Here is a 26,177-nt window from a genome sequence, read left to right as displayed (position 1 = left end):
CTCTTTTTTAGCTAACCTACAATTATCATCATTGCGCGACCTTTCTTATTCTTATACTTGTCTATCTCAGATAGAATAGTAGATATGAACTTTTCCGTAGAACTGTGCAATTAAATAGGTTTTTCTAGCGTGAAATTAAATACATTCTTGTCTATGTTAGTATGCAATCAAACAATGCAGATCCCTAACTTTAAGCTTAAAACATTGTTGATTGGTCATGAGTTAACTCGTGTTTTCATGGCCAAACGTTGCCGACCGGCCACGAGTAAACTCGTGATGCGCTTTGTTTTCGCATCAACGTCGTTTTCTCAGTGCGCTGTTGGAGATCATACAGTGCAATTGTTGGTCAGCATATCTCAAGTTGTGTCTCTCGCTTATAAGACCCGTCAAGTTGCGTCCTTTGTTGTAAAAAAAATTTCAATGATGACGGAACGTACCAATGAAGAATCTTTCAACTAATTATACACGGATGTTTTATCTGATTGTCCGAGTGATTGTAAATCAAATTGTGGTGACTTGGAAAATGATACAGTATCAGAAAATAGTGTATCTGATATTAGGCCACCAAAATATCATTAAACTTACGTGCATATTACAATACAATAAGCACATGAAAGGGGTAGATCGTGCAGATCAGTATTTGGCGAACAGCAGTATTTTGCGAAAAACTTTAAAGTGGTCCAAAAAATTAGCATTTTTTCTGATAAACTGCACCTTGTTCAATGCATATAAAATGTACTGCACCTATCTGCCAGAAAATAAAACAAGATACAAAAAATTTCTACTGGAAGTAGCTTTTTTTGCACGTGGAGAAATCCTCATGGACACTCCGCCGCTACGGGCAGCAGCAGAGCAGTGTCGGACTCTTACCGACTAAAACTCCACGATGGCCTGTCTACGCGTATGATAAGAATGCTCTGTGATCTCGGTCTTTGCGAATTACTATCGGTGCATTCCCCACGTCCCCTTAATCGAGCCGATCCTAATGTATCGGCACCAGTGAAGGCCATTGCCTCTGGCGCCATCCGTTGGGGGCGGCGGTGAAACGGCCCTGGGTCGCCTGACAGCCATTCCCCTCCATCGCGTTATTTTACAAGGGTGAGAGTTTCTCTTTCTCTCCCTTTCTGCCCGCTCTTTTACGAGCATAACTCACTCGCAGAAGAGACGGACAGCCTCGTAATTTTGCGGTTCGCTCAGCTTCGCTTCTATAATCGTCAAGGGGGCTACTGGAAGTAGCTAGAGAATGAATAACTGTGGATTCCAAAGAATGCACCATTGCATCTGATACTTCTCGAATTTCTAAAACAGCTCCTTATAATGATGCACCCTCCAGGCTTTCCGGACAACTAAGAGACCACGTCATAGAAAAAATAGTCACTGGCAGAAAAACAAATCTGACTAGAGCGTGTAGAGTATGCTCTTCAAAAGGAAAACGCAGCGAAACTAGATATATTTGTAAAAACTGTTGTGTATCATTACACGTAGGTGATTGTTACACTGTTTATCATACGAAAAAGAAATATTAAAAGTTGAATAATAAATAAAATTTATTAAAGTTTATTTATATTGTTTTACTTCCACATCCAATTACGAAATAATAGCCGGTGACATGAGATAAATTCTCAGTAAAATTGCCGGTCAACAATGTGAAATACATTGGTTCTTGTGTATACTAAGTTCCAGTTAAACAAGGCAGATCCCTAATTTTATAGGTATTTGTATATACTGATCTCAATTAAACTCAGCACTTAGCCGTATGGTGCAGCACTTGTACTGTGAAACTAGAAATACAGGCATGAGTATTCTCATTTCCTGTCTAGTATGAGGTATAACTACGTGGCGTCGGATAAACTGTTTTTAGTACACAAAGTGTAGTTCGCGTTTCGGAATTAGGAGTTTTGTAATGTTTAAAATCTGTTAAATGTCATTTGCTAATATAATATGGCTCCTACAATTCAAACTAATGGTAATACAGCTGAACGAGATAAACGTACGACTAGACCAGCAGAGAAAAGGTAAGAGATTTGATTATAACCTGTGGTTTTTATAACAATGATATTTTATACTCTTTTATTATTTTTATTTCAGATCTGAGTTAATATGTAGAGTTAAATATTGCAATACATTGCCTGATATACCATTTGACCCTAAATTTATTACATATCCTTTTGCATCCACTCGGTAAGATCAGATATTTAAATATCAATAGTAGTTTAAATAATGTATAATTAATTAATATTCGTAGGTTTATTCAATATAATCCAACTTCACTAGAACGTAATTATAAATATGAAGTATTGACAGAACATGATTTAGGTGTAGAGATTGATCTTATAAATAAAGATACATATGCTGGAGATGTGAATACTCAATTAGATCCTGCTGACGAAAAACTTTTGGAAGAAGATGTTCTTACTCCACAAGATTCTAAAAGATCTAGACATCATGCCAGAAGTGTGTCTTGGCTTAGACGTACTGAATACATTTCTACAGAACAAACTAGATTTCAACCACAAACTGTGGATAAAGTTGAAGCTAAAGTTGGTTATAGCATTAAGAAAAATTTCAAAGTGAGTCTTGATATTTATATGTTTTATTTGTACTAACATTTTCCTCACACGCATAAAATTGTGTTATATTTGCATTTATAGGAAGAAACATTATATATGGACCGTGAAAGTCAAATAAAAGCAATAGAAAAAACATTTGAAGACAATAAAAAATCCATTGAAAGACACTACAGTAAGCCAAATGTAGTACCTGTAGAAATTTTGCCAGTATTTCCAGATTTCAAGGTATTTTAAATACTTTTATAGGATATAAGTATGTATTTTAATTCTTTTATCATTTTGCAATGGATCTTTTTCAGCTATGGAAATATCCTTGCGCACAAGTTATATTTGATTCAGATCCAGCACCAACTGGACGTTCTGTGCCAGCTCAAATTGAAGAAATGTCACAAGCTATGATTCGGTAAATTCATACATTTTTTTTAGTTCGTTAGTACAGTAAACTATAGCCAATGCTTGATTTATAACATTTTACAAAATATTATAACAGAGTTATTATTTTAGGGGTGTAATGGATGAAAGCGGTGAACAATTTGTAGCATACTTCTTACCTTTAGAAGAGACATTAGAAAAGCGTAGGAGAGATTTTGCAGCTGGTATTGACTATGCAGATGATGATGAGTACGAGTATAAGATGGCTAGAGAATATAATTGGAATGTCAAAAGTAAAGCTTCAAAAGGATACGAGGAAAATTATTTCCTTGTCATAAGACAAGATGGGGTATGTTTTACATTAAAATTACATTAAAACGTATGTTTTACATTAATTATGTAAGATGTATGTATTTTATCATTATGTGTGTTATGTAGGTGTATTATAATGAATTGGAAACGAGAGTACGACTTAGTAAACGTCGTCAAAAAGTTGGACAACAACCAAATAACACAAGATTAATAGTAAGACACCGACCACTTAATGCTAATGAATTCAAAATGCAAAGATATAGGGAGAAACAGTTAGAACCACCAGGAGAAGAAGATGAAGATGAAGAAGAGGAGGAGGAAGAAGAAGAAGAAGAACCTCAACAAGAAGCTGAGAAAGCAGAAGATAGAGGTCATTAATATTACATAAAATCCTATTAGCTATGTATTATGCATATTTTTTTAATAATTTTATGATTTATTGTTATTTTAGAAGGTTCTGAAAATGAAGCCGAATCTAGAGCATCGTCAAGAGCATCTTCCCGAGCATCATCAAAAGCATCATCCCGAGCATCTAGTAAAAAATCTCGCTCTCGTTCGAAATCTCGTTCTAGATCAAAATCTCATTCAGCATCACCATCGAAGTCTAGATCTGCTTCGTGTTCACCTTCTGAATCCCAGTCTCCTAGGTCGCACAGTAAATCAAGGTCAAGATCTGGTACTCCTCAATCCAGAAACTCTTCTAAATCAAGATCCCAATCAAAGTCACCTTCAAGGTCACGATCCGGATCTCCGGCTAAATCTCGTTCTGGATCTCCAACTAAATCTCGATCTGGATCTCCAGCTAAATCTAGGACTGGTTCACCATCAAGTTCAAGATCTAGATCGAAGTCGAGATCTCCATCTCGATCTCGATCAGCTAGTGGCAGTGATAGCGAATCTGGTAGTGGCAGTGGTGAAAGTGGTTCTGAGAGTGAATGAATAATAATAATAAGAAAAATAATAATAATAAGAAAAAAAATAATAGTAAGAAAAAATATAATAATAATAAGGAAGATGAAAACCTATGTATATATTGATTGTTATAAAAGTAAAGTAAAATGCAGCCGCATCATATGCAAAATTTTTAATAATAAAAGATAATCGATGAAGGAGGTTACATTTTTTCAAAACTATTATATTTAGCATAGAAATGTACCGATAGAGGGCAGTCTGTGTTCCGTTACGTGCCTGTAAGCTTCTTTTAAGTAGCATTGCATCATCAACATGACGTATCGAAACTGTGTTTTACCGTGACACGCATGATAAATTATTAGCAACAAAAGTCTCAATTGTGAAGCTTTTATAGTGATACGAAATCAAGAATTTAGAGTATTTGTATGGAATATAAAAAGTAAGTAAAATTCCACATGTACGTAACGCGACATCTTTCGTCATATGAGTTTGCCTTAGAGTAAGTACTTACGTACTCTAATCGTTTAAAATAGACTATATATTCCAAAAACACTGATCGTAACTTACATGATGTGACGTATTGTTTGTTATGGATTGTACATAAATACATTATATACATATATTATTTGAGCTTACTACATAAATATTTAACAAAAAGTAATTGAACAAGTAACAACGCGATATTTTATTTACAAATTTAATAATATATTTAAAGCACTTAAAAGTAGCATTCATGAAAGTTTTTAAATTGAATATATCTTTTAAAATGAATTGTAGATGGCACCCAAAAATAAAGAAAATAATACATCTGGAAATAAGAAGAAAAGACAAATTTCTGAAGAAGAAGATGATGAAGATTATCGACGGCGCAGAGACAGAAATAATCAAGTAAATGAAAGCAATTAATTATTTTCTAGAAACCATATTGAAAACATTTATATATTTATTTAATATTCTAATATTTTTTTAGGCTGTAAAGCGTTCTAGAGTTAAAAGTAAATTACGTACACAACAAACATTAGAACGTGTAAATCAGTTAAAAACAGAGAATGAATTACTTGAGGAAAAAATTAAGATGCTTACAAAAGAATTAGGATTTTTGAAAGACCTTTTCCTTGCACATGCAGGTATACAGATTTACATTATGATCATGTAATCGTAATATCTTTTTATAGTTTTTAATGTATGTGTTATACTTATAATTTTAGGTTCTAGCCAACATTCTGTAAGTTTTCAAGATGTAGACTTAAATGCTCTTTTGGCTGAAGACACAAAACCCCTGGAACAGGTGAAAGAGACATCTAAGCCATAGGCCAGAATAAATTCCACGTGAAACAAGTAACGTGGTATTGATCAGATCTGAGATGAAGATGCACTTTGGTTCGTCTATTTCTAATAAAATGTCAGACTTCTTGGAAAGATGTCTGCTTATAATCGACTTTTAATGAATTTAAAATGCATGATATCTTAGTGTATGCAGGTCTTTGCATGTGAAATTCATTATTATTGGAATCTCAAACACTAAATGAGACAAGGAACAAAATTCAAAGACTAAAAAGTTGACAATGCATGTAGAGATCAAAATTACTCTCAATGGAGGAAATGATATGTTACATAAAGAAACATACTGTATTTGCAAAAAAGATAGGTGAATAACAAGGCATGCGTATAATACATTTAAGTATGTTTACAGCAGTAAAAATTTAATGATTCCACAAAAAGAAAATATTTTGATAATAAATTTACATGTATATAGTAAACTCTTATTTACTATAATGATAAAGATAAAATTCTATGAGTTACAGTTGCTTTAATAGCATTATTTTAAGCATTCCATTGTAATTGAGTTTTCGATATTTACCGTTAAATATTTTATGCAACTGAAATATTATATGGAGGAAGTTTTATAAATTACAATACGACAAAAATTTATTTTAGGAAACTATATTACTATAGAAGATATTTATTGTTATAATGTTTGTGAAATGTCAAGAATTTAAAATTAAATAAACTAAAATACCCGCCAGTTATTAGTATTTATTCAATTTGTAAATAAATTTATATTTTCCGAAATGGGACATATCTTTGATGAGAACAGATAGTATACGTTTCCCCTAGGAAAACACCTGTCTTCATTCTGTTACTAGAGTTAATGTTGACTCCAGTGACTTAAGTTATTTTTTCAATAATGGCATGAGTTTTAATATCGGAAGTAGATATAGCGCAATTTAAACGAAGCATTGGATATGGGGAAAACAACAAAAGTAGTTGTTTGCGGAATGAAAGGAGTAGGAAAGACTGCATTGTTGGAACAACTCATATATGGAAATGTCAATGTCAAAACAGTAAGAATATAGGTTATGTTTGCATAAAAATCAATTGTATAATATATTTCTACGTTACATACTAATTTTCAATTTTAAATTTGTATTTTAACTACAACAATTAACGTATTATATTTATTTATGTCAAATTATATTTTATAATTTAAAAGGAAATTCACCCTACAATCGAAGATATTTATGTCGCAAATATAGAAACTGATCGCGGTACGAAGGAAAAAGTGCGATTTTATGACACTGCGGGACTGGAATCTCCTCAGAATAATGCAAATAATCAGCAACTACCTCGACATTACCTTGGTTTCGCTGATGGATACGTTTTAGTTTACGATACCGCAAAACCTGAATCTTTGGATGTGTTGTTCCCATTGAAAAAGGACATTGACAGGAATAAAGACAAAAAAGAAATAATTATGATCGTTATTGGAAATCGAACTAAAGCTGAGGAAGAATCTCATAGTTTGGAGAATATAGCAAGCAAAGCCGCAAATTGGTGTACTAGAGAAAAACTGAAACATTATGAGGTAAATGTTATGGACAGAGCAAGTTTGTTTGAAGCATTCGTTAATTTATCGTCTAGGTTGAATCCTCCTACGAATAAGAGCACATTCCCACAGTTAAGTATGGGTAGAAAAAACATAAAAGTTGATGGACTTTAATCACATTTATTTATAATCTTAATTTATAATTAATCACATTTGTTTATGTCACCGATGGTGATGGTATTCTTTTAATCATTGACACTGATTTACTTGTTTAGTATGCTCAAAATATTTTTATATAAAATAAGCGTATATTCAAAGGATCATGTACTTAAAACATCAATTTGCTGAGGTTTTTATAGCAATGAATAATGATACTTTCTTCTCTGAAAGATTTGGCTTGATTCTATGTATGTTATTGTACATGTATCTTGTGCATTTTGTTTTTTGTTTGTACTTAAAATATATATATATACATATACGTACATACATATATATATATAATCAAACGAACGATAGTATATTATAATTGACTTCTTTTTGTACTGATTGCTTGTTATATGTACATAGTTCGTATATAATTTACCATTACGGATGGATCGATTTACCATTCAATGGGCTTCAACAATTGCCGCAAACAAATATTCGTTCTGAATATGTAATCCCATAGTTTACTGGTGATACCAAAACCTGAAGAACAAAATTTTTATTTATGATTCGTCTAGTTTTTAGAAAGCAAGTAAATTTTACCTAGATCGTGATGTAAAAAATGATGATAGTTGTGATTCCTTTTCATTAAGTACATATATGTTCCAAACTTCGGCGCGCCATGATGTAGATAATAATGTATTAAGTCGTAAAACATATAGCCTATGAGACAAATTTTTTTTACATTTGATACATCATTGATATTTATGATAAAATCAATAAATATAAATATTTTAATACCAGTACCTGTCGTTGTACCAGAGAGTATAAAATAAAAAATCGTTTGTGGAAACACCACATTATAAATCATTAGTAACAGTTTTGCTACCAATAAAGCTGGTAGAATAGGAAATACTAATCTTCTTTTATCAAACGGCGCCTATTGAACAAAAAATAAAATCATTATGCGATTTAAAATTATTTCCATATATCGATTTTATCGTCATTTTTTCATTTTCCTTGTAACCAAATAAATTTAAAGACTGAAAATTACTTTTTACCTTGTGATGAACACCGTGTAGTAAAAAGTGCAAAGTAATAAATAGTTTTGAGTTATCGGGTGGTTTAAAGTGAAAAACTTCACGATGAAATACGTATTCTAACATAGTCCATATGAATATACCGAATATAAACGAAATTAAAGGTTCAAACACGATGCTTTCTGAAAGTTTCAACAAATAGAACAAAATAAATTAACCCTTTCGCATCGGAGGACGAAATATCTCGCCACGTAATTCGTTCATATAAAAATCTTCATTCATATGCATGAAACTTCGGACGAGATATCTTGCGTGTCCTGTCGTTGGAAAACGTGCGATACGTATCGTCCAACGATTCGTATAAAAATCAATTCGTAAGACACTGCGTTTGTGAACGTAAAAGGAATTAGGAATGTTAAATGAAGGAAGTGTTATATGAAATAGTTGAAATCATGGTATTACATGTACATAATGTTATGTTACACTGACCGATGTGCGACTTTCAGTCGTAAACATTGAAAAACGAGAACGTGAAATATTTCATTCAAAACATCACATGAACAATATTGTGTCGTGAAATATTTCGTACAAAGCGTCGTATGAACGACATTGCGTTGCAAAATATTTCGTCCAATATGTACCAGGAACAACATTGCATAGCGAGATATTTTATACATTGATATAAAGGAGTTAATAAAGTTATAATAATTCTTAATTAAGTAATGTGTGCAATAGAAATTACTGTGACTGATAGAAAAAAAAAAAAAAAAAATGAATTGAAAATGATAAAAATACCGGTATTGGTGGCAGCGATGCGTGCCAATCCGTTATAAAAGAAGTAGAGAGACACCGGAATCCATACTATCGGTATCAGATACCAAGGAGTAATTGTTAAACTTTCTAAGATGTTTGACTTGAAAAGTTTAATATCCCTATACACTGGTAAATTGACCCATTCCCAGTAATGATGACCCAGTGAACCTACTTGTCCAAGTATAGCTTTGTCCCAATCGATCAGATTCTATAAACGTTTAAATGAAAACGTTGATGAATTGTTCCATTTATATTTGCCGAACGTTATTTTTTAAAGCATGAAATGCCTAGTACAAAATTCGGAGATAATACATACAAGTACATATTGCAATAAATTTCCCTGTTGTACTTACTTCGTATTTTTGATATTTTTCTTGATTCAACGTGAAGTCCTGCAACAGGTGAAATGCCGCTTGCGAGTGGGGAAATTCTTCGAACGCCTTCTCTAAGCTTCGATTTTTAAAGTATCTCAATATCTTCGTTCCACCGGGGTGATACCGAAGAAACTTTTGTATGTTATAAGATTGATTTTGATAGTTAACTAAAAAGTCATTGTTTTGCTTGTTTTCGATTGATTGTAATTCAGATTTGGATTCTGTGGTACGCTTGCGTACATCGCAAATAGAGTCCGTGGTCTTCGCCATTGAACCGATCAAGCTGGTTGCTATTTGCAATCACCGGAATATATTATTGGAAAAAAAGTTAGAAAAAGTTATGTATATATATATATGTATATATGAAACGTTGTAATTCATCGATAGACCGATGGTTGAGTAATGAGCAGAAGTCCGCGAAATATCTACTTTTACCGGTCGAATGTTTATCGTGGCACACTTGATATCTGATAGAACTACGTGTATACGGTTATCGTACAAACAGACAAATCACATTATCTTTGATGTGTTTCCTACCTTGATAAGTTTCTATCCATACGATGACGTCATTGTTTGACCTTTTAATGTATTTTTAACTTTTGCTCTTCTCATCTTTTTTGTAGTAGTATTTGAAATCGTTAGAAATTATCATTTCAATAGGCTAAATCTTTGTCATTTACGGACTTATACAGTACTTATAGCTCGAGAGTTTCCTTTCTTCTGGTGGTGATTATATTTATCACACAGTGATAATAATGAAAATTATTAATGAAGGTTGATGTCTCAGGAATGTGCTTAAGCGGATGATAATGTTGTAGTTGCAGTGGACACGAATTCGCGCAAACTGACGGTCTGTTCAGCTCAGTATGTCAAAGCAATCAAATATGTATCGTGGAACGACCAACCACTTTTATCAACTTATGTCCATCTCATCTTGTACACTAAGTCTGTATAAGTCTGCTTTTGTGAGATTTTCCAAATAGAGCACTTTCTGTAAGTCATCAATGGCTCTAGCCTTTTCCTACGGCATATGCATAATATCTACTAAGAATCTGCAGGGCGCATCAGGTTTTGACATTCTCCAGACGACTCTCTGACTCGCGATTTTGATAAGTTAGTATCTCTCGTACATTGCTGAATTGTATTTTCGAAAGTTGTAGTCTGTGTACAGATAAAGGATAGTTATCGGAAAATAAATATCTATCGTTCGGCACACGATCGTATGTTTCATTTGTCAAAACGTCAGTTCGCCTGGATTCGCGTCCAATGTAACCACAGGCTAACAAAATTTATAAAATCGCTGGATGCCGCATGTGCGGCAATAATTATATTACGTATATCTTATTTCTTACATCTAAGAAATCGTACATTTGCTAAAAATCGGTATTTTCTTGCTCAAGTTCCATTAAAACAGAATCGAAGAGGAACAAGCAAGGAAAAAATCGATAGATACATAGGTATTCATAGAATCGTGTACTCGGCAATAAATAAGCTTTTATTTAAACGTTTTGGATATTTGTGTATACAATATACCCTATGTACGATCTATATTTAAATGTCTACGAACGCAGCAACGATCATGCTCCGGTATATCAAGTGGAAAAAACAGAAGAACTGAAAGAGGGAAGAGAAAAGGAACGGGGTAATATCCTATCACGAAGTTAATCTGATTGTGAGCACACGCGCTGCCAAAAATATAACATTTCAAGCATCGCGATGACAATGCAACGCGATGAACAGTGTATCTCGATATTCTCTTTTCTATTAGAATTGCTATTGATGTTTTCGAGCCAGGTACTGACCTTGTCAAACGAGTATATTACATCGCTTGACGGAAAGATATCCGCCCTTGCGTTTGCAAAGTATCTGTTCCTCCGTAATTGGTCATTACTGGCCGAACGTAATCGATCCCAGAAATTAGAGGAAACGAGAAAAATCAACGAAGACGCGAACCGCGCGTGTACACAGTTTTCTCAATCTCTCATTTTCGGTTTTCTAAGGAACGATTGCGCGACCGATACCGACCACGTTGAGCTCAAATTGAACTTCGACAAAGATTCGAATCATCGCGAAGAGATTTCCGCTTCGTGGTTCTTCTCTTTTCTCCATTTTTCTCTCTCTTGTTAAGTACGATCCTGAAAATTCTTCGACCCGATCTCGACATATCTGCCTCGGAGACATACAAATTTCACGGTATTTCGCGATCTATCTCTGCTTTAAGTAATCGGGTTTCTAGCAATTTGGAAGTATTACGAAACTCAGTGAAGAGATACCGTCTATACACTATTTCCTACTCGTAAGTTCTATTTGGGCGAGTAGGTTTATAACTTCTAGTTAGGTTTCGATATTTGCAACTTTTCTCTTTTGACCATTTCTTCTCTTCTCACCCCTGAGGTTTGGAAGCAATAGGAACCTAGGCACCGTCTAGAAATCGCTCGAAAATTTCAAAACGAATGATCAATTCTACGTACTATGAATATCCGTACGTTTCGAAGGTTTCATTTTTAATTGGACGAGCCTTTGTCAGAATATTTCATTGTTTGATCCGTAACGTAAGTAGACGGTACTCTTTCTAAAAATACGAAGAAGGGAGGCTAATATCAACACGATTCGTTTCTTCGCGGAAGAAGTCTAGACTTAATAATGCTGCCGTAAGGGGTTCGTGCGTAATTCTGCATTTTTTTATTTTTTCAACTTGCTGTATAATACCGATCATACGATCAAACGAACGAACTAGGTGGACTGGACAAAAACCAATCACTTGAAGATATCGATCAGGCCAAGTCAAAGATAATTTAGATTTCAATGAAACCGAGTCAATCGAACGAAGCTAGCAAGGCGCAACGAATCGATTTCGAGTGCGATTAGAATCGGCCTCTCTCTCACTCTTTACCATGCATTCTGTGACGCCGAGTATTTTTTTGAGTTTTCTCCACTTTTCCGTTTCTTATTTGCTTTGTACACGTTAATACCGTGTCATAAGTTCGACGGAAAGTAAGTATTGCTTTCAAAAAGCACCGATCGTTCAATTCTTTCATTCCTCGATTCGGATTTGCAATTCGTATCATTTTACGCGTCTCCTAAGAATTGAAATTCCAAAGGGACAAATGTTCGATTATCCTTCTTTCTCTGATTTGTTTGTAAGAAGAAACGACGCGACGAAAGATCGCGGACCCGACACTTGCTTTTAAAAGTCCATCACTTCCATTTTGAAGGGTTTACCCTGAAGCTTGTTAGGGACGATCTTCGTTATGGGCGGTGCACTGTTGTTGTCATCGTCGCTATTCACATCTTCGTCCTCTTCGGGAAAATCTTCGAGACGGTCATGGTACTCGTCCAACTGAAAATGGAGATTACTACCGTTAATTACAAGTGGTCACGTTCTTCCGTGATCGAATCGTGAACGAACAATCGCAGCTAAGGCTATGCGTGATTTGTTCGAAACGCAGGCCAGCCAGGGCGTGTTCCTTATTAATGAAAGAAAAGTGCGGTGCCAGTGAGATATCAAAGCGAGAAAGCTCTTGCCCGGTGAACTCAAGTACCGGGTTCGTTGGTTTTTCTTTTTCGCAGACAACATGCCGACTTCACGCGATGTCTAAAATCTGGCGATCGGCAACGTTCTCTAAGTCGTAAGATTTACAAGCCGAAGAAAAAACACCTTCTTCGCGTTTCCTCCGTTTGCCTCTTCGTGCTCGAAGATCATCGTCTCAATAGAAACAACGGTGCAAAGCACGTAAAATTAAGCTAAGAGCATTCCATAAACGATAGTACGTATACTATGGACTCACGTGTAAGGTAGCTATGGAAGAAGCGATTAATCGACGTTACCGCACACAGAACGGACGCTTTCCTATAACTGCAGGTACGTCCAACGTAAATCTTAATGCTCGTTCAGGCTTAATCGACGCACCTTGAGTATATAATTCCTTTTTCTGACTCGCACTCGTGACGCTAACAGCGTAAGCACGTCTCTCGGTGCGCCAATTAAGTTACCCTCTATTACGATAACTAAGTCTCTACGTTGTCTAGACAAGCATATGAACGTGCCTCGCGTGTTTTATCCATAGTTAATCAAGACTGGTGATAAGAGACGAATCGCCGAGTCAGTGAAGCGAAATGATATAATTCGTATAAATAGTGAAGGTGGCGCAATTTTCTTGGTTTAAGATAATCGTGTTGCTCGATTTATCGAGCATATTTTTCAAACGCACGAAATAGTCCTTGGTGAACGTTCGAGAGGCTACAGAGCGTAAATAAAAGAAATACACAAATGCAAATGCGTGTGTCGTGATGTATACGATTGAACAGAGAGAATAATGGAGGATGAAAGGAACGTCGGGCGGATGTTGGCGAAAGGAGCTCATCACGGTCTATTTTCTAGATCTACTCACATCAACATCGCCCATCATCTCTTTGGTAGAAACAGTGGTATCTATGCGTCGTATACTGCCTTGATGAATGTCAACGTCCAGCTTGACACATTGGAACCGCCTCAAAAAAAATACGATCGGTATTGGCGCGATGCCCGCGAAAATGATGACGACCGCTATGGCCAACACCCAACTGGGATACGCGGTGGGTACGGCTATACCCTGAAAAGTACAAGAGGAAATATCGAGGTCGAGACGTGTTAGAAAATTTGGCAACGGAAGAAGTGAAAATTCGAAAACTCGAAAAGTTTTTCTCACCCGTGACGCATCCCATGCAGAATATGTGGGCTTTTTGATGAACATGGATGCTATACTGGTAAGGAGAATACAGACCATGATTATGGGGGCAAGAAATCGCCAGGTAAATTGCCAATATATCCCCGGTCTGTATCCTGTCATTTCCTCGATATCTTTCGTGAATCTGGAGAAGAATTGTTTCCTGTTAATTAAACGTGAAATGTTCCCTTAAACCAGGAAGGACCATCAAGTATGAAAGTTTTAGCATACTTTTCGTGACCATAAACGAAAATGACTGAAATCATTTCCATGAGCGCGACCATTACGAGACCGATGGTACCGGCGAAACTGTCGAACATTTTTAGCCAATATTCTCCAGCACCGGTACAGAATATTAAACCAACAAAGAAGCAGATCGTACAAACCACCCCTAAGAAAAAAAATTATCGTTTATCGCGTTTGCTCCATCGTGAATAGAAGACGACGATGATCGTACCTACCTGTTATGTATTGCTTCTTTATTCTCTTGAACAGATCTATGTCAAAGATGACACATAACATGCCTTCTAGTATACCGATCTGGGAACCCAGACCGAGTGCTAGAAGCATTAGGAAGAAGATACAAGACCAAAACGGAGCGCCAGGCAGCTCGACTATCGCCTGGGTGAAAACTATGAAAGCCAATCCTGTTCCTTCGGCAGCCTAATAATCGATTAATTTTTAAAAAATAATTTAAAAACCGCCTTTTTAAAACACAAATATAAGAAAAATGTTTGTCGATTACATTATCCAATTGCTCGCTGAGACTGCAGGTTTCAAGTGTGAAGTTCATCGCAGATGCGTTTAACATATTTACAGTTTCCTCGTATTCTCCCATGGTAATGTTCTTGTACGTTATATATCCATTTTGAAAAAGTAAGTCTATGTTACTGGAACAAAGAAATGGAATTGCCCGATCGTTAATAGACTAAATAATCTTCCTTGTTTCATTCCTAGAAATTATTTCATGGAAATTAAATAAAAATCAGTTTACCTCGCCAAGCACTTATCGACGTTTGTCATTGCCTTAAAGCCTAGAATGGCGAATATCACGACACTCGCGTAAATAGCGGTGAAGGCGTTACAACCGCTAACCAGGAGCACATCCCGAACGCAGTTGTTGTCCGGAGTGTTGTAAGAACCGAACGCGATCAAGGAACCGAATGCTAGCCCGAAACTGTAAAAAACCTGCGTCGCTGCGTCGAGCCAGACCGTGGGCTCTAACAGTTTCTCGATCTGCAGATGAAAAAGGCAACCGTGAAAATCACGTGAAAAACAATGAAACACGAGAGTCTCATCGAAAAAGTGGAAATTAATTACCTTTGGCGTGTACATATGGGCTAATCCAGCGCTGGCACCTTTTAACGTTATTCCACGAATAAAAAAGATAGTAAGCACCAAATACGGGAACATGGATGTAAAATATACCACCTTTAAATCAAGCAGAAACATAAGTCGTTGACACAGTATATCTGACTCTTGCATTTACACGGAGGAAAAGGCGGACGGGAAAATGGAATAGAAAGTAATTCGAAGGGAAAGTAAACGACCACCCACGAGGAAAAGAAAAACCAATTAAAACACTCGATGTTTTCCTACCTTTCCCGATGATTGTATTCCCTTCATCACAATAAAGAAGACGACGATCCAACTCAACAGCAGACAAAGGACGATCCACCACTTGAGACTCAGTCCTTCTTCGATCGACGGTGCCGCGTCCAATGTGGTTCTGTACCAAAAATATGCAGTTTCCGAACTCTTCACGCATTCTTCGACTGGCTTATTATCAACCTCTGGACATTTCGCCCATGGTAACGGCTCCTGCGTTGAATCGTTCGTTCGTCAAAAATTTACCCTCGACGTCGTTAATCAGAACCGCGTTAATCAGAAAATATAAAAGCGTCTAATTTGTAATTTTCTATAATAAGAACTACATCATGCGCGACCCGTTCCATTTTGTCCATTTTCTTTCCAGGCGGACTAGTGAATGCAAACGAAAATTGAAATTGACAAGTACTTACGTTGAACTTAATCGTGACAGCCTAATCGAGCAGCATGAAACATAAATCGTATTCGTTAATCGAACGATCGCGAAACTGTTCTGATACCCAGTGATTATAGCACTCGCGTATTCCATCGATCAATTAAACGCCATAATCAAGTTGGTATTAAGCTCGTTTTCGATCGTGGGAATAACAACGGCCTACGGTTTTATTGATTGAATCGATCGGTCATCGGAAAACGAAGGGACTCACCTCGAGCGAATTAAAAAGATAATAGAAGCACCAGGTAATGATGACGTTGTAATAAAGCGCCACGAAGAAGGTGACGATGCACGATGCTATTCCTATACCGCCTAGCCATGGATGTATCGTGTTCCATACACCAAGGGCACCCTGTCGCATTCGTTGACCGAGACCCAGCTCGATTAAAAAGAGGGGTACACCCTCTAGGATTAGCATCACGAAAAAGGGGATGAGAAAGGCACCTGAAAAGCGTCCCGTGCATAACATGTTTTACCCCTGGCAATTTTCTTTTTTCTTCTTTTGCTGTCTAAAAAGCGAGATCTGTATTCTTCCTATTCTTTCTCTCGGTAAAATAATATCGTTCGCTATCCTCTCCCCTTGCTCACCCCAACTCTTGTTCCTCTGACCCCTTATTACAAAGTGAATGCCATAACCGTTCTCTTTTAATCTCTCCCATTTGCCAGGGCTCGGCTGTGACCCTGCTTAGAGAATATTCTTCGTTCCCCTTTTTTCGCAGTAGTCTAGTTTGAGACAGCCGCAGCCGGAGTGTCTGGTACGGTATTGATCGAGTGACGCGTATCTACGTATACGTACATACGTAGGTACACATTCCATCTTATTCGAACATTCTTTACCAATTTTTGTCATCCTTCTCGTCATTCCGATCGAAAGAATTTCGGGAGTGTCGATAGGCGGCATACTATTGATCAATCGTGTCACGTACGATGTGATATTACCGCGATTACACACGTCCCCAGCGTAAAAGGCTGGATCGTTCAAGTATGCGGCACGCGATTCTCCTGTAAGACTTCTCGATAAATCGTTTGACCAAAATTCCTGATTCTACTTATGCCATGTTTCCATGGGTCGTTCGCTACTCGTCTTCGTTATTATTGTATTTCAAACATTTTGAAATACCAATCCTTAAACTGTTCTTCCAGAAAAACAAAAAAAAAAAAAAAAAAATAAAGAATACTTCTTATCTAAAAAATTGGCAAAGGTTTCGTAAAAGACAGAATAGACGATTCATAAACCCGATGCGGATGTGAAATTGTTACGTGTCTGCCGATAAGAACGTTAAAAATCGATCGACGCGCGTCGAACGTCGGCGTCAGGCTGAACGATGGCCTCGACATCGGTGTCGTATTGTAGCATAAGGAAATTTCCATTGAAAATCGAGTAGAACCGGGCTCGTTTTTGGTGCAGTGGCATATACGTTCTGTCGAATCGTTAACACGAACGCTGACCTAGCCAGAACTTAGCTAGAGGAAACGCGCGGTTCGGTCCTTGCGTTCTGCGCAATAGTAGTCTCTTTCTCTCTCTATTCGTCGGGTCTTGGCTCGTCGATGTTCGTAACATCGATGGAAATTTCCACAACGAAATTCGCGGGGGCGTCCGATTTAACGGTCGCGTAAGCCATGTCCCTATGACGTAACGCCTTACCGTCGTGATTTCATTCGTGCTTCACCCGCCACCCTTGTTCGCGCACCCACCCACGTAAACCAGCAATGTCTATTTTCGCGATACGTATGTTTCCGTTTCGTTTTCATTGGAATGTAATCGAGTTACGCCAACCGAGGTATAGGTCGTGGATAGAAGAAAGATCATGGATAGGGAGAGCAGAAGGTTCAAGGGCGAATTTTATAGGATTTTATTAGTTTCCCCGGGTTTCCCTCTGTATTAGGATATTCGGGGGGGGGGGGGAGTATGGAATACGATAGCCGGAAACCAAGGACTGTTCGCGACGTTCTCACTGGTATTTCGAAGATCCGTGAAACGCTTCGAAGATATATATTTTTAAGCGGATAGGCATACGGCGAGGGCAGGAAAGGGAGGTTGGTCGAACTATGTGACTGAAAATAGCGTATAACGTTGCGTTTTACGTGGCCATTCGATTATAGCAGCTTTAGATCCATCTCCGTATTAGAGAACGTTTTCAAGGAGAATGGGTAACGATTCAAAGTTCAAGTTTGATGATTTATGCCTTGGTCGATGAATTTCACAATTTAATAATGCAATTTCGCTTATGCGTCTTTTTTTTCTTTTCGAGGAAAGAGGCGATAGAGACGAAATAGAAAGAATTAAGAAATCGCTCATCGACAAATATTACTTACCTCCTCCGTTTTGTTGGCACAGGTAAGGGAATCTCCAGATATTCCCGAGACCCACGCTGTAACCGATAATACTGAGGAAAAATTGCATCTTGCCGCTCCATTCTGCTCTGTTTTCTTCCTTGGTTTCTTGACTGCCAGCAGCATTTTGATTTCCGGTTATCACGATCGTCACGTTCTGACCTGCCTGACGTTCCTCATTCAACGGAGCCAGCTCATGCCCATTTCTCGTACTCTCGTTCTTGACTACCATGCTTTACCTCGAAGTTCCTTGTTCCAAAGACAAATTGTACAATTTCCGCCTATTCTTTCCTTCCCGTATTCAACGCTCTGTTTTTACTGCTTATATTCTCCTCCTTTCCTTTTTTCCTGTCTTTAGATGCTTTTCGCGTTCGTCGAGAAACAAGCCAATAGACCAGCACAGATCGGGATAACCGAGCCAATGTTTAAAGAGTGTACAGATATATTTTGAAAGATCACCACGACGATCAATTACTGGCACGAGAGACAAGGAAAACGATAAATAGTGGCAGCAACGAGTGACTGCTATCGAGAGCAACAACAGTTTAACAATAACAATAACGACGACAACGTTAACGAATGTGTTAACGACACCGACGACAAAGATGAGAACGAGAATGACAACGGCAGTCCAACGAAAGGCCCAACAAGGATCTTAATCGTTACATTTAACTATAAGAATAATTTTTATTATCTGCTGTGTTTATTTCTTCTTCTCTCTGTTAATATAATACCGTTATCCTGAATAAGCTAGATCTCTGTGTAGAAAAAATCCCTTAGAATAACGCGGAAGGCATGCCTGGTACGAAGAACGCGGCTGTTCGTCGGAGCAGCTCCTACGCGGACGCAGGCTCCTTTCTGTGAACAATAGAAGGGAAAAACACACAGTGGGCTATTCTTCTTCTCCCTGTTCACCTTACCGTGCTTTCCGTCGTAAGAAATCGTATTATTCTTTACTATCGATCGGTTAAAGTGTCGTATGGACGTTCACGGAAGTTAAAACTCGTGGTTCGAAATGTGTTCGTAACAATATACGAAGGAAGAATGTGGCAATGATTCAAAGAGATCAACAGAATTACGTGAGAATTATGTGATTCACATTGCCAAGGCTGAAAATCAACGATTCAAATATCTGTCTCGGAGCAGCAAGTATAATCGATACGGCGTGGGTTGTATACGAGGGAAAGAATCGTCGTATATCGGACGCAATGTTTCTTTTAATTTGCACACTGCGAATCGAGAGATTCGTCGTTTTCTTAACGATATTGGATCGGTTAACGAAATAACCAAACGAAACACGACATACGTGAATTACGAGACGAATCAGAAGAAAGGAAAAGGACAAGGGGGTGATTGAAGAAAGGTGCGTGTACAACGATCGTTGAAAGGGTTCCTATTTGTACGAGCGAGAACATCAATTTGTCCGCCGTGCGAAAACGATGCATCTAAATCATGAAAGATCGCCACAGCGGTCCAGGCACAAGGAGAATCACTTTAACGACTCGAAGGAATCGAAGGAATCGGAGGAAGCTCACGTTTCACGTTGCTAACAGGATTATTGTCCTGGAACATGCCCCCGATCTTCCGTCCTCTCTTTCCTTACACTGTGACACCGTTCTTTCAATTTTCTCCTCTTTCGTCTTCCGTGGATGCTGATGTTTCTTTCGATTGCCTGTGACATAAGCTTTACAAGCGAGGGACAATTCTCGTACTGTAGAAAATATTAACGACGATTTACTAAATCGGCAGCGTCATTTGCATCGCGGTCATGCTTCTCTTTTCTCGCGCACACTCCTTCTCTTTCTCTTTAAGCTCGCTGTCACAGTCGTCGTACCTATACTCTCGAGTGTATATGTTGTTCAAAATGTGATATAGGGGACGTACACAGAGCAAAGTTGGCTGCCGCTGGATCGCTCTTCTTGTCCTGACAAAACTCACGAAACTGACCGAACTCGAATCGTATTCAATTATTTCGAAGTGGCGGTCCACTGATTGAACCGGTGGTGCTCGCTCGAACGTAGATAGTAGATGCGTGGTCGGGGGAAAGAAGGAATAATTTTTGGAGCCATGTAGTTCGGTTCCGTAACCTCCCTCCTCGCTCAAACCGGGCTATTTTTTCTGGCTGCTACAATCAGTCCCACCTTTCGTTTTTTCGTTCCTCCGGCCTCGGTAGGCCTTTGGTATATCTTGTTCTCTTTATCTCTGATTGGTCGGCTGACAAACAGCCCGCGCGAATTCTTTCCGCTCTTCTCAAGTTGCTGTGCCTGAAGAGACTCTAGCAACGCGCCCCGTGCACATGAACGTCAATAACGAACTGAACCACCGTTGCGCGGCTGTGTGCGCGCGCGCTTATGCACGCACGCGAGGGAACCAACGGGACGAAGCAGACCCTGGAGCTTCGACGCTTCGACAAAGCTTTGCACAACGCTTTCAATTCCCGATTGGCCGTAGTAATTATGTACATATGGCGCATACGCTCTACGGTCACGCTCTTCCGACTCCCAACTGTCGACTCTCTGCTCTTCCCCACGAACTAGACCGCTCAACGTGTATCAGGAACGGCCGAGTTGCCACTGGCCGACTTCCTCGGGGAGAAAATCGGGAGAAGGCCGTGAGCAGAGGGGAGAAACTCGTTCGAACTGATCTATCCCTCTGTACCGATATATTCTACCCAAAGAGGACGAAGCTATCTTCTCCTTGTCCTCTGTGTTTTTGGTCAACGTTACGTTATACCCTGCAAGAAAAGTAGGAAGGTTGACGCGCGCGCGCGCGCGCCTCGTTGCACATCGATCTTCGTCGCAGCCAATCCCCGCCATTTTCGTTTGCCTCGATTGGCCCACGATCTCGACTTTCCTCGAGTCTTTACAAATAGAATTCGCCTTATTTTTTTTCTACTTTCGACAGACGTGCTTCCGACTCTAATCGATCGGCCACCAACAAAGTTTACGCTTTTACTGACCTTCGACCCTCGAGACCTAGCTCCCTCGAGGTTCTTACTGATCGTTAGCTAAGGTCAGGTGGTTGCACCATGAGTGAAATCATATTGAAGGTGAATAGAAACTGAGAGCGGTGTACATTAAGGAAGCAAATAGCGACTGGTCTGCTTAAAAACAACGGTGTTTACATACAAGGCACTCTAACTCCCTTGTCTCTGTTTCATTTCAATTCGTTCCGGTCGATTATACGTTGTCGTTTACAAAAGGATTCCAATATTATTTGGTTGATATCGGACGATTCTACTTACGAAAAGACTAGCATCTATTTTTTCAACTGATTGCTGATAAAGTACAAATTGTCTGTACATACAATAAATATCGCATGTTACGGGGACTGGCACGAAATTTTCATAAACCACATCTGGTACTCGTGTGAAGACGACGAGAGTACCCATTTGTGAGAACTATCATCAACTAAATAACTATGTCAAGGGCAGATCACGTCGAAGAAATCAATTTGTTTAATAAATATCTCTCGTGTACGACGATATGACTGATTTTGTGCGATCGTACGCAATTGCGCCACGAATTACCCGTTCGGCTTGTCCGATTAATTCCCCCTTTCTTGTCATCTATTTATAGTGAACCGAGAAACCTCGGCAAGCAGACAATGTCTAAAACGATTCATCGTTGATTGTACTTATAAATCAATTTCTTTTCCTTTTCTCGTCGATGTTTGCTTCCTTTTGTATTTCACAGGTAAACAGAGATGATTATACGTATTTGCTCTGGTTTGAACGTAACCGTGGAGCTGTTGAATATTCCCTCTCGTAAAGTGTCTCACGTCACATCCTCATTCACGAACTTATTAATAATGAGACATTGTTTACACGCAGTTAATTTCTAGTTGTCTACGTGCAGGCTACGCGCGGCTTGTAAAGAACGACGCGCTGATATACGCGGAAGAGTCGCGTCGCGTGGCGATGATACCTCGATGATTTTCTCTCGTACCATTACATACCAGCCACGTATATAATCGTTATATATAACGTATATACGATGTATATATACATTATATATCAGAAATCGCATTGCGTAAGCGTTTCATAGTTACCGGTCCGTGCATAAAAATTTAACTCGTTTCGAGCAAATTCATAGATTAGTTTTGCTTACGATTTCATATCTGCATGCGATCGGAATGTTTGCCATAGACACGCGGCTTTCGTGACCGAAGGCTTTACTTAGTTTATATTTCGCGTGCGTCGTAATATTGCTCGTCTTTTCGTGTTGCGCGTAACAAGCGATTACTAGAGATCTCGCTCGATGAATCTGACTATTCCGTCTATATCGATAGAAATAGCTTTTTGTACGAATAGAATAGTTTTACAATCGATTTGAGTGTTACAAGATACAGACGCTCCGATGTCGATGTTTGAGCGTTCTTACGTAAATATCAAATAACATTAGCGTAGGCAACGGCGGGTGAGGAAGAGACGAAGAAAGGAGGAGGCAGGTTGGGGGTGAAATAAAAGATTCAACTAGCATGATTTAACAATATATATTCAATAACATATCTGAATGATAAATTACAAAGCTTTCGTCGTCTCCAGACTTGAAACAATAAATCGACACATCCTAATCGTTTGATGCCCGCATGATATGTAATTGCCGATCTAATACAATGTTCGTGCGAATAGTATGTTTGTATTCTTATCGTTTTCTTGGGAACATTTTAAACCTGTAAAACGAGGAAATTTACCTCATAAGTATGTCAGTTGCGTTATCAGCGATATTAATGAAACGACTAGGCCTGCTATCCAGATTGTGTCAAATCGAGTCGAACGATAAGCTGTATTGTCTTATTCTATGATGCAGTACGAAGCGTCTGAAATAACAAAATTGCGAAGGTTACGCGAATATAGCTTTAACTATTTGCATCGCATATTCTACGTCTTACCTGAAGTTGCTGAAATAATCCAGTCGATGTAAGCTCCAACTCTAGTATTTACACCACCAACGATAGCACAACCTAAACCCTTTGTAATGATTCCTATCAGGACAAGTCGTTTAGTCGTCGGATTTTGCCATAGAACTGGCCCACCACTGTCCATCTATTTTTTAAATAAATGCTTCAGTATTACTGCATTCATGAAAAATTCATTTAATCGATCGATTGCGTCAATTCTGCTACAATTCAAAGCGAAATTTACTTGACACGAATCCTTGCCTTCGGCATAGGTACAGATTTGATCTGACGTTATATCCTTGTAATTTTTAGAACACTGTAGATACGTAAGCACGCTTAAGGTAACTTTTTGCAAAATATCAGAAGTTGGGCCACCATAATCCGTTGTTCCCCAACCTAATTTTATCAGAAATGTTGAGATATAATAACAAAGCGAATCGTAACGCAGTATATAACCACTATATCACTAACCCAACAATTCAACATAATTGCCAGCAAAAGTATCCAACGAATGTTGAAAAGGTAGACAAGCCGGACCAACCTCGTTAGTGAACTTCATTTCTTTCTCTGTTTTTACGATAGCCACGTCATTTTGATCAGTTCTTTGACCGTAATTAGGATGAATCATAATTTTGATTATTCGATGTAACACCGTGGCGTTTGTATCCGATCCTACAGATCGAAATCAAATTAGCCACGATGCGAGATACGAGATACGAAGTACTTGCATTTACAGTAGGCGCTTACCTGTTCGCAAATCATGATCGCCAACCAGGGCACCCAATTCCTGGTATTCTTTCCTGTCGACGCAATGTGCCGCTGTTAGTACGTATCTTGTGGATATTATAGTGCCTCCACAGAATACGACTCGTCTTTTGAAGTCCACAATACCAACCATCATAGGGAACTCGTTCACCCCTGTATCATTTCCACCGACGATGCGGCTCTAAGAACGATTAACAGAAGCTCTCATTTGCTTAGAATAACGTCACTCAATCTAAATGAAGCGTCGACGAATTTGCGTAAATATATACATACAGGGTTTTTCCATCCACATTCACAATTTTCGGAATCTTGGGGTCGCTTCACTGATCTCACTTCACATGCAAATCGACCACCGCTCGACCATACTGGTGATTGCAGCGTTACAACCATCGTGTTTGATTCTGATTGTATGTTAAACTTTCCATTACCACAATACCGATGCGTAGTAGAAGAATTGACTTGCACAGCTACTTTGTCTTGGAAGCAATTGGAACTCTGCGCGAAAATTATTCGTTATTTTCGATTTCTCTTACGATTAGTAATTAATTCTACAATGAAAACTATAGCCTTACCCATGGTAATTCAAACGTGCTACAGGTTAAATCAACTTTATACTCGCTTACGATGGTCCATGAACATGATTGTGACCTGCTATAGAAATTCGGGTATTCGCGGTTCTGAATGAAATACTTAGTACCAGGAGTTAGTTCGTGATAGTAGGTGCAACTGCCATTTGTAGCATTACTTAATTCAATCGAAAATATAGACCAACAAAATAACAAAACCGCCGCTGCAACGAAAACAAATTTTTTCTTGGGAAATAATTAGAAAAATAAATGTAAAACGTTTTTTTATTTTCAGCGAAAAATTAAACGTAAATTCGATAAAGTGCTCGATACGTGATAGCATCTGAATCGGATGCTTGAAATCAGATATATCTGTGGTATAATTTACTTTTCACAGATATGGCAAGATAATCAGAAATTTTTTGATATAGCACCGATTGTATACGATAAGAAGCACTTTATGAATGGTTGCTAAATTCTTTGCACCAAATTTCTTTTGCCAAATAAAAAATTCATTATGTGTACCTTGTATCATAAAACCGTGGAACGCGGCGGTGCGTATAGAAAGCATGATACTTTGATCAAAAATTTGTTACGCGACAAGTACGAAGATTTCGGAGACACAGTCGCTATCCATCTATTTGCATTTGCGTGCATTCCGGCGTTTTTATCCACGTCGCGAAGACGAGTTAAAGCAGCAACTAATAATTTCGCGGGTATTATCACGGGCTCTTATCAGAGGTAGTTGCAACCTCGAGAAAAAAAGTAGATTTACGACAACTACTTAATATTTTGCAACAAAATTCATACAAAATTCCTTAATGTTCATATTTTCTCATTTTCAAAACGCTCATTTTCAGCACATAAAATGCTTTATTTTTTAATTAGTCGATATAATCGTTTCGATCAGGACTGACGTGATATCTTATATTACAATTTTCCATAGAAGATATCCAAGACATTGATATCTTACTTTTAATTAGAAACGTATAGATATTTCGCGAGATTATAAATGCGAGATATCTTGGGGCAATTAATTCATTTATCACTTGATAAGATAATTAATTATTTCGTAATATTTTTAGCATTCTAAAAAAGCTACCTATTTACTATTTATTTAAGATATCTATTTACTTAGGTAATTTTAATCGTATAAAATAATAATTTGCTTGTAAATGTAGTATAAGAATTTGTTTTGTTAATTCATGGATATACGTAACTATTTTCCCTTTTTTTTCTTTTTTTTTATGTTGTAGACTTTATTCAATAAAATAGGGTCAGCCATATCGCATACTTTTTCATGTTTCTCACATATTACATTCGTATTAAGATTAAAGATAAAATATATAATGATAATATACCCCAATTCATAATTATGTACTCGTAAAATGCATTTTCCTTTCAACATTTCCTATTTAATTGACGCAGATATAGATGCAACGTCAAACAGTCGAGGACATCTTAGATATTGCTGCAATTAGAATGTAAAATATTGA

General features: G+C 37.8%; 6 protein-coding genes across 11 annotated transcripts; 3 read left to right on the top strand and 3 right to left on the bottom strand.

Moving 5' to 3' along the window:
- The first annotated feature begins 1,739 nt into the window (after positions 1-1,739).
- Positions 1,740-4,371, top strand: Atms (RNA polymerase II-associated factor 1-like protein antimeros). Of its 2 annotated transcripts, none has more exons than XM_072008879.1 (8): positions 1,740-2,015; positions 2,089-2,181; positions 2,246-2,570; positions 2,652-2,795; positions 2,870-2,973; positions 3,075-3,291; positions 3,381-3,624; positions 3,709-4,371. In XM_072008879.1, exons 1-8 carry the CDS (start codon positions 1,942-1,944, stop codon positions 4,191-4,193), a joined length of 1,686 nt encoding a protein of 561 aa, XP_071864980.1. In that variant the 5' UTR covers positions 1,740-1,941; the 3' UTR covers positions 4,194-4,371. The 2 variants fall into 2 exon arrangements, with proteins under 2 accessions (XP_071864980.1, XP_071864979.1); XM_072008878.1 differs by having other exon boundaries at positions 1,756-2,015; positions 3,706-4,371.
- An 84-nt stretch (positions 4,372-4,455) lies between these two features.
- On the top strand, positions 4,456-6,192 carry Irbp18 (Inverted repeat binding protein 18 kDa). Of its 2 annotated transcripts, none has more exons than XM_072008949.1 (4): positions 4,456-4,605; positions 4,944-5,054; positions 5,137-5,293; positions 5,375-6,192. In XM_072008949.1, exons 2-4 carry the CDS (start codon positions 4,944-4,946, stop codon positions 5,476-5,478), a joined length of 372 nt encoding a protein of 123 aa, XP_071865050.1. In that variant the 5' UTR covers positions 4,456-4,605; the 3' UTR covers positions 5,479-6,192. The 2 variants fall into 2 exon arrangements, with proteins under 2 accessions (XP_071865050.1, XP_071865051.1); XM_072008950.1 differs by lacking the exon at positions 4,456-4,605 and adding an exon at positions 4,723-4,823.
- Positions 6,193-6,271: 79 nt separating this feature from the next.
- On the top strand, positions 6,272-26,130 carry Kappab-ras (NFKB inhibitor interacting Ras like 1). 2 transcript variants are annotated; one of them, XM_072008943.1, is made up of 3 exons: positions 6,272-6,511; positions 6,661-7,032; positions 26,110-26,130. In XM_072008943.1, exons 1-3 carry the CDS (start codon positions 6,413-6,415, stop codon positions 26,113-26,115), a joined length of 477 nt encoding a protein of 158 aa, XP_071865044.1. In that variant the 5' UTR covers positions 6,272-6,412; the 3' UTR covers positions 26,116-26,130. The 2 variants fall into 2 exon arrangements, with proteins under 2 accessions (XP_071865044.1, XP_071865043.1); XM_072008942.1 differs by lacking the exon at positions 26,110-26,130 and having other exon boundaries at positions 6,661-7,872.
- Fa2h (Fatty acid 2-hydroxylase) lies at positions 7,552-9,634 on the bottom strand. Its single transcript, XM_072008922.1, has 6 exons — positions 9,344-9,634; positions 8,973-9,198; positions 8,199-8,359; positions 7,945-8,077; positions 7,741-7,860; positions 7,552-7,680 (listed from the first exon to the last, which is right to left on the bottom strand). The coding sequence occupies exons 1-6, from the start codon at positions 9,632-9,634 to the stop codon at positions 7,595-7,597; spliced, it is 1,017 nt and encodes a 338-aa protein (XP_071865023.1). The 3' UTR covers positions 7,552-7,594.
- LOC139990022 (sodium- and chloride-dependent transporter XTRP3) lies at positions 10,839-21,131 on the bottom strand. Of its 3 annotated transcripts, XR_011800466.1 has the most exons (13): positions 18,431-21,131; positions 16,326-16,558; positions 16,092-16,112; positions 15,670-15,891; positions 15,391-15,501; positions 15,065-15,306; positions 14,816-14,960; positions 14,532-14,733; positions 14,302-14,461; positions 14,053-14,215; positions 13,756-13,956; positions 13,153-13,220; positions 12,582-12,704 (listed from the first exon to the last, which is right to left on the bottom strand). XR_011800466.1 is itself a non-coding variant. In XM_072008874.1 (12 exons), exons 1-12 carry the CDS (start codon positions 18,678-18,680, stop codon positions 12,552-12,554), a joined length of 2,103 nt encoding a protein of 700 aa, XP_071864975.1. In that variant the 5' UTR covers positions 18,681-21,123; the 3' UTR covers positions 10,839-12,551. The 3 variants fall into 3 exon arrangements, 2 of the variants coding, with proteins under 2 accessions (XP_071864975.1, XP_071864976.1); XM_072008874.1 differs by lacking the exon at positions 13,153-13,220 and having other exon boundaries at positions 10,839-12,704; positions 18,431-21,123; XM_072008875.1 differs by lacking the exons at positions 13,153-13,220; positions 16,092-16,112 and having other exon boundaries at positions 10,839-12,704; positions 18,431-21,121.
- Positions 22,928-25,367, bottom strand: LOC139990039 (venom serine protease 34). The gene is made up of 8 exons (XM_072008915.1): positions 25,207-25,367; positions 24,688-24,905; positions 24,389-24,610; positions 24,098-24,296; positions 23,822-24,022; positions 23,595-23,746; positions 23,342-23,495; positions 22,928-23,269 (listed from the first exon to the last, which is right to left on the bottom strand). Exons 1-8 carry the CDS (start codon positions 25,250-25,252, stop codon positions 23,244-23,246), a joined length of 1,218 nt encoding a protein of 405 aa, XP_071865016.1. The 5' UTR covers positions 25,253-25,367; the 3' UTR covers positions 22,928-23,243.
- Positions 26,131-26,177: the final 47 nt, after the last annotated feature.

The sequence above is a fragment of the Bombus fervidus genome, chromosome 8 (genome assembly GCF_041682495.2).
Source record: "Bombus fervidus isolate BK054 chromosome 8, iyBomFerv1, whole genome shotgun sequence".
Taxonomy (NCBI): domain Eukaryota; kingdom Metazoa; phylum Arthropoda; class Insecta; order Hymenoptera; family Apidae; genus Bombus; species Bombus fervidus.
This window is presented reverse-complemented; position numbering and strand designations above follow the sequence as displayed.

Excerpts from the sequence above, each read along its gene's own strand:
- Irbp18 (XM_072008949.1), top strand. The coding sequence starts at position 4,944 with ATGGCACCCAAAAATAAAGAAAATAATACATCTGGAAATAAGAAGAAA. Across the intron at positions 5,055-5,136 it reads GCAGAGACAGAAATAATCAA|GCTGTAAAGCGTTCTAGAGT; the intron begins GTAAATGAAAGC and ends ATATTTTTTTAG. Across the intron at positions 5,294-5,374 it reads CCTTTTCCTTGCACATGCAG|GTTCTAGCCAACATTCTGTA; the intron begins GTATACAGATTT and ends TTATAATTTTAG.
- LOC139990022 (XM_072008874.1), bottom strand. The coding sequence starts at position 18,680 with ATGGTAGTCAAGAACGAGAGTACGAGAAATGGGCATGAGCTGGCTCCG. Across the intron at positions 16,113-16,325 it reads ATCTTTTTAATTCGCTCGAG|GCTGTCACGATTAAGTTCAA; the intron begins GTGAGTCCCTTC and ends CTGCTCGATTAG. Across the intron at positions 15,307-15,390 it reads CCCATATGTACACGCCAAAG|ATCGAGAAACTGTTAGAGCC; the intron begins GTAATTAATTTC and ends TTTCATCTGCAG.
- Fa2h (XM_072008922.1), bottom strand. The coding sequence starts at position 9,634 with ATGGCGAAGACCACGGACTCTATTTGCGATGTACGCAAGCGTACCACA. Across the intron at positions 8,360-8,972 it reads CATCGCTGCCACCAATACCG|AAAGCATCGTGTTTGAACCT; the intron begins GTATTTTTATCA and ends TGAAACTTTCAG. Across the intron at positions 8,078-8,198 it reads TACACGGTGTTCATCACAAG|GCGCCGTTTGATAAAAGAAG; the intron begins GTAAAAAGTAAT and ends TTTGTTCAATAG.
- Atms (XM_072008878.1), top strand. The coding sequence starts at position 1,942 with ATGGCTCCTACAATTCAAACTAATGGTAATACAGCTGAACGAGATAAA. Across the intron at positions 2,016-2,088 it reads ACTAGACCAGCAGAGAAAAG|ATCTGAGTTAATATGTAGAG; the intron begins GTAAGAGATTTG and ends TTTTTATTTCAG. Across the intron at positions 2,796-2,869 it reads CAGTATTTCCAGATTTCAAG|CTATGGAAATATCCTTGCGC; the intron begins GTATTTTAAATA and ends GATCTTTTTCAG.
- LOC139990039 (XM_072008915.1), bottom strand. The coding sequence starts at position 25,252 with ATGCTTTCTATACGCACCGCCGCGTTCCACGGTTTTATGATACAAG. Across the intron at positions 24,023-24,097 it reads CGATCATGATTTGCGAACAG|GATCGGATACAAACGCCACG; the intron begins GTAAGCGCCTAC and ends TTCGATCTGTAG. Across the intron at positions 23,270-23,341 it reads GATTATTTCAGCAACTTCAG|ACGCTTCGTACTGCATCATA; the intron begins GTAAGACGTAGA and ends TTGTTATTTCAG.
- Kappab-ras (XM_072008942.1), top strand. The coding sequence starts at position 6,413 with ATGGGGAAAACAACAAAAGTAGTTGTTTGCGGAATGAAAGGAGTAGGA. Across the intron at positions 6,512-6,660 it reads GAAATGTCAATGTCAAAACA|GAAATTCACCCTACAATCGA; the intron begins GTAAGAATATAG and ends ATAATTTAAAAG.